The sequence below is a fragment of the Drosophila albomicans genome, chromosome 3 (genome assembly GCF_009650485.2).
Source record: "Drosophila albomicans strain 15112-1751.03 chromosome 3, ASM965048v2, whole genome shotgun sequence".
In the NCBI taxonomy this organism is placed as follows: Eukaryota; Metazoa; Arthropoda; class Insecta; order Diptera; family Drosophilidae; genus Drosophila; species Drosophila albomicans.
The window spans coordinates 32,276,285-32,291,552 of record NC_047629.2 but is presented as its reverse complement, the minus strand read 5'-3'; the positions used below and the strand labels follow the sequence as shown (position 1 = coordinate 32,291,552).

General features: G+C 35.4%; 2 protein-coding genes across 2 annotated transcripts in view; both read left to right on the top strand.

The window, feature by feature from the left end:
• Positions 1–404: 404 nt before the first annotated feature.
• Positions 405–3,953, top strand: LOC117570228 (uncharacterized). The gene is made up of 3 exons (XM_034251730.2): positions 405–622; positions 3,369–3,442; positions 3,616–3,953. Exons 1-3 carry the CDS (start codon positions 605–607, stop codon positions 3,845–3,847), a joined length of 324 nt encoding a protein of 107 aa, XP_034107621.1. The 5' UTR covers positions 405–604; the 3' UTR covers positions 3,848–3,953.
• Positions 3,954–11,207: 7,254 nt separating this feature from the next.
• Positions 11,208–15,268, top strand: part of LOC117571339 (potassium voltage-gated channel subfamily KQT member 1) — a 59,771-nt gene continuing 55,710 nt past the window's right edge. The window contains exon 1 of the mRNA XM_034253438.2: positions 11,208–11,825. The gene's annotated coding sequence lies outside the window, so the exon portion shown is untranslated. The remainder of the gene's footprint in view (positions 11,826–15,268) is intronic.

Below are 15,268 nucleotides of genomic sequence, written 5' to 3'. Positions count from 1 at the left end.
TGTTGTCGCACTCTGCAAATACAAAGCCAATCCCCCTGCCCCGCGCTCCTTACCCACCTCTCAGCCGCAGCTGAGGCTAAGCAAAAAAAAAAAAAAAAAAACCTGGTCAAGTTTTGCAGCCGGTGTGTGTTGATTATGTTTTTGTTTTACTTACTTCCAATGCGGCAACTACATGTCATTATAGCTGCTGCTATTACTATCTCTCTTACACACTCTCCTGCTCTCTCTCGCTCTTACTCACGCTTTGGGGCAGCTGTATCTCGCTCCGTTGCACTCTCACTTGTTGCTAAAGTTTTCATTTGGAGCTGCGGCACGTTTCACTGTACCCAAGCTGTTTTTTTTCTTCGATTTTTTGTTGATATTTAAACGGCGAACACAGCGAGGTCCCAATGCAATTCCATTTCTACGTTTGAAGCAGCTGGAGCTGCCAAAAGAAAAGTATATAACAACAAAAAACCGAAATCAAACCAAAACAAATACTATAAATAAAACGCAATAATCTAAAGGAATCAAGACAATAAAAAACACAGCAAGAATCTACACAAACAAAATAAACAAATTAAAATTTGGCGACAACGTGTTAAGAATCGACAACGTGTTCAAAATGCAATTACCCCAAGGAGTAAGTGTTAATTACAAAACCAAGAACATCGACAAAGTGAATTGAAAAAATGTAAAGCGAAAAAAAGTTAATGCACAATTATCCTTTTTTCTACGAAAGCCTGTGGCAATTAAAACAACATTTTCTCCCTTTGGCATTATTTTAATTTAAATCGACAACGGCAAACAATAATAACAACAACAACAACAACAACAACAACAATCGACTGCAGAGTTCGTCGAACGCGTTTTGGACCCATAAATTATGGGAAAAACATTATTAAGCAGCACAGCACTGAAATGAGATGAAAAAGCGCTTAAAAGCAGCCACAAACCAGCTTAGAAAGTACACACAATAACACACACACACACACAGACTCACACACACAGTCGCATACTCATTCAACCAATTGTAAACCGCAATAACAAACAAAGAAAAAAATGCAAAACAAATTTAAATATTGCAAATGTTGTCGTACTTTTTTTTATTGTGTCGCAAAGCAAATTCATTGACTTTAATCGAGCGTGTAATCAATACGATGATTTGCAAGTTATTTATTAGTGTGTCTGCAATTTGTAAACGCATTCAATCCAGCGTTAACTCCCTGTAAAGTTCTCTCTCCAAAGTGATTTACACAACTAGCACTTCATTAGACCAAGTTGCAAATGTTGGTCAAGTGTTCTCTTCAGACTTGCATCAGTTGTTTACAATTTATTTCATTTGAGAGTTTTAAGGGAAAAATATAAATTTTCATATCGAAAATATGTTTCTCGTCATACGTTAATTTAATATATTTAACCATTCATTGTCACTTTAATCGCCTACATATTTCAGTCATTGTTTTAAGTTCATATGAGCTTAAACTTCATTAAGTTATTTCCAGAAAATGTTATCATCATTTAAGCCATCATTTATTATAATTTCCTCACTCAACTATAATCTTTGCTGAATTTTATTAATATAAATTGTCAATGACTATTTGTGTTGAACCATTTCATTATTCTACATAAATTCTTATTTACGCTGAACAAAATTTATCATTAAACTTTCAACAACAATTGTCACATAAAAATGCACCATAATAATATCAGCACAAACAGAAATACTAAAATTTTTAATAATTTCCATTACTCAACTATAATTTTTATCATTTTTTATGATAATTTCTGTTTTTTCTTCAATTTAATTCTTCTACTTAAATTATACTTTATGATACACAAAATTGATCCCTGCCATTCGAATTCATAAACTCAGATATTTTAGTGTATCAGAAATAATGAAATAATTAAAAATGAACCAATTAACATCTTCATAAACTTCACAAACAGAAGCAATCAATTTATTAATAATTTCCATTACTCAACTCTTTTTGCATTTTATTAATTACAAATTTCTATGATAACTTCGCTAGTTTCCATTTAATTGCTGTACTTAAATTATTCTTTCTACTACTTAAAATGTATCTGTGTCATTCAAATTCATAAATGCAGATATTAAAACAATTTTTTAAGTGTGTCAATAGCAATATAATAATTTTAAATTAAATCCAATAAATTCCAATAATAATTCCATAACTCAACTATAATCTTTGCTGCATTTAATAAATTTATTTCCTCTTTAACTGATCTACTTAAATTATTCTTTATGATACACAAAATTTATCTCTGCAATTCAAATGCAGAAATTCGAGTATTTGAATATCTTTTTAAGTGTGTCAAAAAAAATCAAATATTTTGAAGTTAACCACAATAAATTCTTCACAAACTTAATATTAAATTTTTGGCAATCGTGCTATTAACACTTTCCTGAAATACTGAAACTCTCGCATAACTTAATTATTTTGAATCTCACTTGCTATAAGAATATCTATTTAAATTTGCAGCGCACTCAAGACGAGTGAAATACTCAAGCTAATGTAATCATAATACTCGCACTTGGTTCATCTATTAAACAAATTACTTAAGGCAGCTGCTGTTGCTAGTGCCGCTGCTTTTGCTTTTGCTTCGTTTTGTTGCTGTTATTCTGGCCCTATTGATATAAAAACTTTTAGGCCACATGGCCGAGAACTGTTCAATGTGTTATTTAATGAGTTGGAAAGTGATGAGCAGAGCAATTTGCTGTTTTCAAATTTTCAATTTCATAACAAAACTGTTAATTGAATACGCCTCGGGTGGAACATTGCCCATACACTGCTAAATATTCTCAAGAAAATCGATAGACAAGCGAAACCTTTGACCTTAGCAAGAAGTTTAAAGATGTTGTGACACGCCTACAATAAAGTGCTGCAATCAAAATCAGATTTGCTGTCCTACTAATACGGCATAAACAACCAAATAGCGGCTAAATAGACATTATGCTAATTATATTGTGCTGTTTATAGGCGCTAAACTTTTTATCGCGCATACGCCGCATTGGCAACGCGTCTTCAAGATTAAGGCAGGTCCCAGAAAGCTCGTGTGCTGTTAAATATTCCTGTTTTCTTTTGCCCTATAAAACATTACGAATAGCTAAATAAAACACGAAGATGAGCCTGGAGTGAATAGCTAAGGTTAAGATCATTTTAGTTCCTTTAAAAAAAAGTATGAAAACGTCTTAATTGACTTTTTCAATTCAATTATTCAGCATATATTTGTTTAGCTCTGACTTTCTTGCATTACCTTCTTTATTCACATCTATTTTATTACATATGAATAGACTTGAGAGGCTTACAGCATATCAGAAAGTCGAGCGGACTTCGTACTGACTTGTTTGCTTTTTATATTTGCAGGCATTAAGTTTGCTGTTTATCACTTGCATGATGTTTGTCCTGACAAGCGGCCATCCATCAAACGACAAGCTTAAGTAAGTGTAACGGCCACGCCTTTAACGACATGTCCACCTACCTCACACACACACACTCGCACAGCAGCCACTCACACATATCGAATCACATACTCACCGAATGACTATTCGCATTGACAATCCCCACATTCACATTCACATTGACGTTCACATTGGCATCCTCATTTTGACAGGATACGTATCCACGTGCCGGTGAAGCATCACACGCATGTGCACACCAAGACGGTCATAAAGAAAGTGCCGTTACCCATCCCGGTGCCGGTCAAGGAGCACAAGGAGCCCAAGAAGCACCATCGCAGCAGTCACAGTCATCATTATCACGAGCAGGACGAGCTCGATGATGACTTCGAGGGTTACGAGTATCCCATCAAGGCCAAGCGACGTACGCGGCATCCTTTTGTCTAAGGTTCGGACCTTTGGGCGTGGCTAAATTGTGGGCGTGTCGTGACACACTAGCCCACACAAAACAACAAAAACAACAAAAAGCAAACATCAACATTGAGACATCACATACTCACATCTTAAGCAACATATAAACCAAAATAATGATCAAATCGTATGACGAAACTCACAAAATCTGGGTGTGATTTGTCACTGTTTAGACTGTAAGCGTAACATTTTCTGTGCAATAAATAAACAAATAAACGAAATAAATCTTAAATTTAAGCACAACTTAAAGTCAACTTGAAGTCGTTCCCTCTCTCTATGTCGCAATCTCTCAATCTCATTATTGAGTTGGGCCCATTTCGTCACTTTGTCTTGAAGTTAACAAAGCAGAAAATGGTCTGTCTGCGATGTCAGTTTCAATTAAGACAGTTGCATATTATCATTGTGGGTTACGCTCAGCCCTTTCTATATTGATTTTAAAGTCGAAATAATTAAGCGAAAAACTAAGTTTCGATGCAGATATAGACATAGATATAGATATAGATATAGATATAGATATAGATATAGATATAGATATAGATATAGATATAGATATAGATATAGATATAGATATAGATATAGATATAGATATAGATATAGATATAGATATAGATATAGATATAGATATAGATATAGATATAGATATAGATATAGATATAGATATAGATATAGATATAGATATAGATATAGATATAGATATAGATATAGATATAGATATAGATATAGATATAGATATAGATATAGATATAGATATAGATATAGATATAGATATAGATATAGATATAGATATAGATATAGATATAGATATAGATATAGATATAGATATAGATATAGATATAGATATAGATATAGATATAGATATAGATATAGATATAGATATAGATATAGATATAGATATAGATATAGATATAGATATAGATATAGATATAGATATAGATATAGATATAGATATAGATATAGATATAGATATAGATATAGATATAGATATAGATATAGATATATATACCATATTTACCATATACATATACCATATATATCATATATACCATATATCGAATATACTTTATGTAGATCTTACTTATTCTGCATCATTCGCACTCAATTTCCAACTCAATTTGGCAACGCTCTTTGTCGGCTGTGTGTTGCATGCAACAGTGGCAAAAGTGAAACGCAGCCCTGCTACCATTTGGAACAAATCGAAAGCCACAGAAAGCGAAAGTCGACAGCGGACAGGCGGCAGCAGTTGCTGGTTGGAGGCAAAAGGCTAAGCTGGTCTGCTTATAGCTCTTTGTAGAGTGATAAACAGACTTGTTGATTATGCCACTGCCACACTCATGCGGCACAAATTGAAAATTGCAAATCTTGAAGTATTTGGGCTTTGCAACAATTGAAATTAACGTGCAGCAGTTGGGGAATAAGCTAAAGCACATAAATAAATAAGTAACAAACAATGTCAAGTGAAGAAGGACAGAACAACGACCGATAAAAACGGAAACCGAAGAAGCTAAAAATAATGATGTGCCTGCGAAGCTGTTGCCTTTTGCTGCCCCCTTTCAACAATTGCGATTAGTGGCGACCTGAGACACGGCTGAGACAGCAACAACTAAAGCAACTAAGGCAAACGGCAGCAGCAACAACATCTTCAGCTTATGGCCATATGAAATATGCATGCCTCAGGAACAGGCGCATAACCCAAAGCACCAACAGCAACAACAGCAATTACAGCAACAATAACAACAAAAACATCCATGACACACACAGGCAGAAGCTAAGGGATTGGGCTTTTGGGGGTCAACGGATGGTGTGCTCTGTCAGCACGTGCTGCCCGTCTAGTAAACACAACCGAACAACCGAGCAACACAAATGCGAAAGACGAGAAAAAAGCGAACACACAATCAACAACAACAACAACAAGAACAAAATGTAAACAACGTTGGCAACGTTGCTCTGGGCGGCAAGCGGCAACGGCAACGGCATCGTGAGTGCCACAACCATGTGGCAGGCAGCAGGCAGGTTTGATGGCTCATTTGGGCAGACGCACTCAAGTGCCACCAGACAAAAACGCACTCAAGCAGTGCCACTCAATTTTGAGTTCCGATTGAATCTTTGCGTCAAGAGCCAATCGCTTATTTCTCCTTCTTCTTCGTCTTCTTTTTGTTTTTCCTTTTCCCTTTTGGGCGTCTCTTCCTCGCACAACTTGCCGTATAATTAATATGACGTCAGCTGCAACAACTTATTAGAGCACAACACGAAGAAAAATCCAGCTAGTAAATGAGCTGCTAATGAGACTAAAAGCTAGCAGGACTACGCAACATACCCTATGGCAAAATTATTCTAAGGTTACCCAACGCTGCGCATACTTAATATGGCGGAAAATTGAAATAGTTGAAGTTAAGTAGCCCCAAGCGACAGAAGAGTCTTTCTAGCAAGCGGTAAACATCCAGAGGTAACGTATTAAGAAATATCTGCCACTATAATATTTGAGAAATAAAAGCTTGTGTTATGTATTTCGTGCGCAACTGTATCACTATTTATTGAATTCTTTTATTGTGAACTAAAATACGACATGATAACTTATGGCTCATATAAAAAGTGGCAATTCGATAGTAGTATTTTACAACCATAAAAAGTTCTAACTAAAGCAACTGTAAATACACTTTATATGTCATAAAGAGATGCAAGATATAAACAACAGAGTTTCATTTTGACTAAAGTAGGAATCTTTAAAATCCACTAAAGATTTTTAGCTACTTTAAAAATTTTCAGCATTAAATAAAATAATTATATCTGAAAGTCAATGAAAGTCTTCGCAAAAGCCCATACATAGTGTCTTAAAATTGTCTATGTTTCTACTAACACGCACTAACAAATATATTTACATGTGATTTTGTACTAAACGAAGCTTTAACTAAAGTAACAAAACATATATAATATTTAATTGCACATAATTTACTCTTGCTTAAGAAAATAACTATAAAGATTTTTTGGCACATGTAAAAAAATGCAGGCATTTGCTAATATAGTTTTACGTTTGCTAAAAAAAAAAGTCTGTTCGATTGTCTCTTAAAATTCTCAACTTTTCTTTATATAGTATGAACACGCAATCAATTTCTATACAGGGTATAATGAAGTAAAAAATCATAGCATACTTTGCAGCGCCGCCTGAAGTAGTTTTTCTACACATGTACTTAACTCGATCTTGTTCTTCCTCTCACACTCTTTCCTTCGTCGTTTTTGTTGCTCGCGCTTCGTCTCTGTCGACAAAATCTGTTGTCGAGGTGTCAAACTCATATATTTACTTGTCGCTTGTTAGTTTTTGTAGCTGTTGTTGTTTTTGCGGCTGTTGTTTAATTTGGTGCGTTTATTTGATTAGGCCCGCCTAAGCGAGCTACGTGACTGGGTTAATTTACACACACACACACACTTGACTATGTCTACATATGTATGTGTGTGAGTGAGTGTAGTTGTGTTGTGGAAAAGTCAAATAAATCGCAGGCATGTCGTAAGTACATTTACTTGTACACAAAAATGCGCATAGCACGCATAACAATAGGAAAGCACAGCAGGAGCATAGATTGTAACAGATTGTGAGAGGGAGGGCAGTGAGGAGAACACGAGGACGAAAACAAGTAGCTAACCCCCTTAGATAAACTACTGACGTCGTCTACTTATTGTTTAGCCCATAAGCATGTGGGATATTCAAATAAAACTTATATACAGGCACTTTCAATTGAAGGCATATTAACATAGCTCAGCTCAGGCAAATGGAATGAAATTTCAGTGTTTAGCTAGCTTTAGGCTGGCACTTTAGTTTAATAGAATGATCATTTATTTAATATTAGTGTTGCATGCTTTGGGCAATTGTAGGTGGATTAATTATAGTACAATTTCTATATATTTTCTTAAATTAAATGAATATTTTTGGAGCAGTCTATACATATACAGCTTCAAACATTGAAATAGCAGTGCATACCACATATGCATTTTAAATTGATATATACTTTTATTAATAAAAGACAAAATTTAGTTATTACAGCTTAATGCATTTATTTTTAAATATTTAAACAATTTTTCCTTGTTAGTATCTCAATATTTTAGAAAATATCGATAATAACAAAAAAGTGATACACTATTATTTTTGTTGAAATCGCAGTAGTTAAAGAAAAGTAAAGGTATTATTATTAATTTGTTTTTAAAAATTCTAAGTAAACTTCGCTGGATAGTTCAGTGAAGTGAGCTTTTGGAAGATGACTCGTGGTATTCTAACCCCAAACCACTTTCCTTTTCTTTATTATCACTAACTTCAATACTATTTTCTTATACTTTTTGTATTCCTTGGCTTAGCCACAAAAGGGTTAACCAACTTCCTTGCCCGTGCTAACGAACTGTCGCTTCAGCTGTTTTATTCCCAGCTATAACGTTAACTGCCCAAAAAGTCATAAAAAGCCAAGCCCCTGACCCCTATTCGTATATAGTTTATTTACTTGAATATTGATTTAATAAAAAACCAACTCTAATTGGAAATCACTGTCACGGGCAGCAATTAAAACAGAAATCGCAGCGATTTGCATAAAGTCTAACTTAAAGATCATGTTCTAGTCTACAAATATGCATGGCATATTTATGCAAATTTTCGTTTAATAAGAGCATACATATTTGCTGTCCGAAAATACTCGGAGTCTGCTTTTGTGCCTAGACAAATAGAGAGAGAGCCGACCCCATAATAAACCAAGCACTTTCCACTGTTGCTGTCGAGCAAAATGCCAATTTATGTGCGAACCTCTCTGAGCCTGTGAATGTGTGTGTGTTTGAGTGAGCTCTTCAATGTATGGGTGTGCTTTAGTTTCTTTGTTTGTTTTGTTGTCTGCAGTTTTGAAATACAAACAGAAAATTGGTCAAAACTCGAATTTGCTGACTTTTCTGCATAATTTAAGGAAGAGAGAGAGAGAAGAACAACAACAGTAAACAAAGCGCCGTCTGCACAATCTTAAATTGTATGTTATACCACAATATATAGTATATATATGATAGGAAACAGTATATCTTTTATGCATGCCGTAGTATATATGAATTATTACTGTTTTTACGACCCAATGGCCTCTGGTCTGGGAATTTCAGGAGTTGGTTTGCTTTTACACTGCCTGAGAATCAATAAGCGGCTGACAGTCCTTTTTTTTTTTGTCGGTTTTTATTATTTGCTTACTTTTATGGTATGGCTATTGCCACGCCCATTTGCGCCCATTTTATAGCTGACTGAGCCTAGGCCAACAGACATACCACATAGAGACGAGCAACACTTTTCGCTTAGCCCGTAATGCATTGTGTCTAATACCCAATTAATTTGGGATTTGCTCTTAATGAGTCCCCCAAGCGAGTTGGCAACTCTGGCCAGCGAAATGTGCGTGTGTGGGCAGTTAGAAAATGCACTTAATTAGCGCCAAACGGCCAATAGACTAACGGACAGACGGCAATAAAAATACCTAGCAAATAGCCAGACGAACACACACACACACACACATATACATTTAACCACACATCCAGAAATAATTACTGGCATCTGCCACACATATTAATAATTGTTTATCGACATTTTGGAAATATTATAATTACTCTTCTGGTTTACCACAAAATTAGCAGCAAATGCTAAATTGAGTTTTTATAAAATTTCAACAAAATTGCTAAAGCATAAAAATATTTAAATATGAAAAGAGATTCAAGATAGGGAAACCCTTATATAATTGGAGCAAAAAAGTTAAACAAATTTATTGTACTTTAATTTATTTACATGTTACATGTTATCTTGAAGCATTGAAGCATCTGTAAAATAATTATTTATTTGCTGTGTGTGAAACCTAAAATAGTTGAAGTGAATATTTAAATAAAAATACTAATTTTATTAACATTTTTTTATTTACTTATTTTAGAAGAAGTCTTAGAAAACTAAACAAACTTTTTATAGAATGGAATCACGTAAACTTAACAAAACTTATTGAAGCAAATGATCTGTGGAACAATCCTTCCTTTGTCGTGTGTGAACCCTAAAATAGTTCAAGTAAAAAAATTTACTTAGAAGAAGTCTTTGAAAACTCAACGATACTTTCATTAAATGGGAAGCTCGCAAACTTAACGAAACTTATTGATATTGAAGCAAATGATCTGTGGAACAATGATAAAGTCCTGGCAAACATCTGGAACTGTCGCAATTATCGAATTGCATTAGTTCGAGCATTGATTTTATTGTGTAATAAAAGTTCAAAGTCGAACCCTTTTTTCATTTACTTTGGCATTCACGTAGGAGCCAAATAAAAGCAGAGCAGTAAACCCTTTTCTCTTTGCTTAACGCCGGTTTTATTTATATCATTTCTCATCAAATACAATCTAGACAAGCACGTGCAAATAATATCTATCAACTGTATAGCCGCAGATTTGAATGGGGACCGCACCCAGAGGCAAAAACCAAAACCAAAAAAAAAGAAAAGTGAAAGAAGAAGAAGAGGAAGAGGAAGAGGAAAAACAACATTTGCACAATTTCAGTTCCCATTCATTCAGCTGCTGGTTTTCCTACTACTTACTACGGGTAAATAGGCGAAGCAATCAGTCCCAAAAATTTGAGTATCTCTTACGACTAACTAACGGTCTTCTATAAGTGTGTGTGTGTGTGCGCAAATACACACACTTGCAACACACAACATATGTAAGTATGTAAAGCACCGTTATAAGTTCCATAGAAAGCACCAGCACATGCCGTGAACTGTTGCGCGGTCGCCGTTAATGAACTTAAGCACAGACATAGACGAAACGAACCGAACCCGCAGCATAAACACCCACCCTCACACACAAACACACACATATACATATGTATGGTTAAAGGAGCGCCACACACACACACACACATCGATACAAGGCAGTGACCTACCAACCTACTCAAGCAATTTGGCATGCCATGCACGAAAACTGAAACCAAGGCAAATAAACGCATGCCGCCTCGCACAGACATGCTTGAGAACGGCAACAGTTAGCGAGTGCGACGAGAGTGCTGCCCAACCAATGAGAGTGAGAGTAAGCGCGAGCTCAACGACATGTTTGAGTGCAAAGCACACGCATCGAACATACAACATGTTCGCAGCGAACCACAACGATGACGTATGCGCGCACAGCATGTGGCCCACCAACGCGACAGGTCCAACCACCCACCCAACCGAACGATAGCAACAACAACAACATCCGATGTGAATGACAAAGCCACTCACACCAACGAAGCGCACACACGTTGAGTGCGATTGTGTTTGAGCGCAAACGTCAAGTATTGGCGGCATCTTTTGTAGCAAATTTTTTCGCACAAGTATCACAGACGACGCTGCTCTGTTCACACGCTCTGTTCGGGCAACGCTGCTCTGCTCTGTTCGCTGTTGTTGCCTGTGTTCTGTTGCGTTAGCCAGTTTATTCGCAATCGCAGCAACGTGCAAGGCGGCCGCGCGTGATAATATTCTCAAGTTCAATACAAGTATTTTCGGCATGCGTTAAGAAGAAACGAAGGCGCGTAAGGCGAACAGCCAACAGCCAACGGCAAACAACAACAAATTGAGCAATAAATACAAAACAAATGCAAATGCGACGCGTGTATGAGTTTTTACGAGTGCATTAGTATGTGTAACTGTGTCTGTGAGTGAGTGTGACAAAAAAAAATAAAAACAACGCGCTGATTAAAGGCTTATTTCGGCTTTAACCAAATCAACAACAGCAACAACAATTGCACCAGCAACATAAAATATTCCCAAAAAAAAAAGAAACCGGCGCAAAAGACGCTAAAGCAACAATTCAACAAATCTCAACAACAACAACACAAAATTAATAATCATCATAAAAAAGAAAAACAACAACAAATACAAATATAGATTTTTGCTGATATTGCAAGCAGTTCAGCAAAAAGGTGCGAGTTTAATCATATTAAACAAAAGTAAGTACAATTTAATTTACCATCTTTTATTCTTCTATTTTTCCCCCTTCTCTGCACCTCTATTCTCTTCGTCTTCTTCTGTTGCTATCAGTCCAGTTTTGATTAAGTTAATTGCAAACATGGCAAGAAAATTGTTTAATAAAATTGGCAGAAATTGGTTGCAAAATATTTGACTAGACCAAAAAGCACAACAACAAATAGAACAACTCTCTCTGAAATATATTTCACATTGGCGGCGGAAATAATCGTCCGATTTTATATTGGATATATTCTCAGACACATTCGACACTAAAGAACACGAAAAATTTGCATGAATTTGTCATTAAATTTCATTTGTAGTATTTATAAACTAAATGTCAATTTGTCGTTGGAAAGAAATGTTTGAGATTGTTTAGATGCTTAAAGCAGTTTCTTTAAGGAATTATTTTGAAACCTTTTTTGTTCTTGAACTAACTAAATAAGCGATAAGTTGTGAAAATAAATAAGTGTGAAAAGTGATTTATGCGTGATAAAACAAAAGTGTAAAACATTTTAAATCGTGAAATTTGATTTTCAATATATTGTAAAAAACAAATATTTACACAGTATAAAAAGACTCATTACAGCAGAGAGCGAATGAAATGGTTTAAATTCGATTTTACGGGTGCCATAAATGTGCTCTTTCAATATTTGAGCTTGAGCAATTTGTTTGCTGTCTAGTGTCTATAGACAGTCAGCGCCATTGAGATATATGTTTATACTTTTTATACTTATCTATGTATATGGCTACGCAGCTACGAATTGTATTTTTATATTTTATTTAAATATATTTCACTTGTTAGCGGCTCGTTAAAGCCAACTGCAGGCATAGCAGATAAAAAAGCATATGTTCCACAGCAACAATAACAATCTTTTAAAATATATACGTATATCAATGTATACCTAATTGAAATGAGCACAAAAGACTAAACAGAAATCATTAAAAATTCTTAAGAATTCGCGAGTTGATGCCAAACAAAAAACACGCCAGACAAATCAAACAAAAGACACGACAATAGCAAGTTCCCCCCAAAAAAAAAGAGAAAAAAAATGTTGTTAGCACCAGCTGATAAACCGACGAAAAACGTGAGAATGATGCAGAGCGTAATGCGAGTTTAGACCAGTAGATTGCTCTGGATGGAGTAACCAGAAGTACCTACTACCACACTACGACGATATCAAGTCACTCGACAGCCGGTTATGGCTTTTTCCTGTCATCTCTCTCTCTCTCTCTCTATCTCTCTCTCCATTTCCATTTGCAATACTACGTGCTGGGGCTGGGAACTGAGAACTGAGAACCCGTATGAGCGAGGACGCCGACTTTATAGCCCAGGCACGCCCCAAGGTTCCCCGGGTTCATATCCATCAGCGACTGCTGACAAACCAATTTACAGCTGGCACTTGAAACTACTGTGAAATTGTGTGAGACGAATGCTCTCATGAATCTTCCCTAACAAGCGGCAATAGTGGCATAATTCTCGAATGAAGCAAGCACTTAAAACATCATATGAAATGTGAGCTTATATTATGTTTGTAATTTAATAATGTTTCAGTAGCGAATATCAAGTTATTCACTTAATTGTAAGCAGATTAATCTGTAAAGTACATATTTGAGTTGAAACTGCAACAAGGAGTCTTAAGAGCTCTTGGCAGTTCGGTTACTGCCCTGCCAACTTGCTAACAATGTGCTGCCAAATTGCTAAGAATGTGCTGCCAACTTGCTGACAATGTGCTGCCAACTTATTCAAATTTTCTTTATGAACTTGTCGTGAAAAAGTGCACAAGAAATTGACAGCAAAGAAGTATGCTAAATTTCAACTTGACTTTGAAAACCATTTTTCATATGTTTATTAAGCTTGAAATATATAAAGAAATCATTTTCTAATGTACAGCTTAGCTTTCTTAACTAAAACTTTCATTATTAATTATTCAAATGTAAGAGATTAATTTTCTAAAATCAAGTTTTCACATAATGAAATGAATTTTAGCTCCCGTGCGAATAAATACAAAAAAAAGGAGAAAAGTTCATCAAACTTTTTGATTTTAAGGCAACAAAAAAGTTGCAAATTTTGTTGAGATTTTCTAAGCCGTAATTAGGTCTACACAACGCAAGAACAAAACTGTAATCAATCATAACGTGATACACAATTTTCTCAGCAAGCAAAATTCAAGCCTTCAATTAGCCTTCAAGTTGAGAGGCCCTGTTACAAACACAAATACAAATTGTGTATGCTTCAGTTGTTAACTGCCTTAAAGAGCATAAACAGCAATTACAACATGAGTGGAAGTGGCTCCCATTCTCTCTTCTCTCCCCTAGCCATCTGTCATAACAACAACAACAACAGCAACAACAATGAGTGGAAAACAAAAGCAATTTTAAAGCCACCCACTTCTACCTGATGAAGGGTGTGGAAACAGGCCAGGCCAGCTTCAAAGATAAGCGACAAATTCGGTACGTGCCTGAAATTGTGTTGTTCTCCACTATTCTCTCGAGATGGTGGGGAGGGGATTAAAACAGGCGAAAGCGGGGAAGGGGAAGGGGACACACGTGAGGCAAAAGACATTTGCATTTGTAAATCAATTACAACATTTTCGGTCTGGTCAGAAAAGTTTTCTCTCGTTTTTTCACATTCTGAGCTCCGTACGTATTTGCACCTTATTCGAGTTCCAGCTGTGTTTGATGGCACATTCGGATCTGTTAAATTGAGTTTAGAACCTCTCTGCGAAACTGAGTGCCCGTCTGCAAACAATGGGCTAATCCCACAACAAATTGCTATCACCAAGAGCAGCAGCAGTCTAAGCAGAAGCCATTGCCACCTCAGGGTCTAAACAGACGTTAGTACAATTCAAATAATCTCTGCTTATTTCCACTCAGTTCACAATTTTCACAGCGCGTTTTGCTCTAAATGACATTTGACATTACAAATGGAATTCAAATGCAGCGTGCTTAGAGTTTTGTTCCCACGACAACATTCGCTAGTTGTTGCCACTTGAAATTATTTCAAGGATTTGTAATTCAATCAACAACAATCGGTTGCCCAGATAATTATATAGTTTGTGTCTTAATTGATTTGGAATTATAAGAAATTACTTTCTAATGAACAGAAATAATAATATATAGATTGATTCTAAATTGTTTTGGAATTACAAAATATTACTTTCTAATGAAAAATTATATTTAATATTTATTAAACGTGACCTTTTAAAACAGATTCAAATTTAAGTTCGTAATAAGCAAACGAATTTAATGAATGTCAGCAAAAACAAGTTTTTAATTAAATGTGCTTCATTTGTATATTTATGTCAAATTTGGACCATTAAAATGAATTTTTCAACTTCCAGTGAAATGATTTAATTAAAGCTTAAACGAGTATTACGACTATTTCAATTGTGTTTCGCAACTTTGTGCCACATTTGTCCTTTGT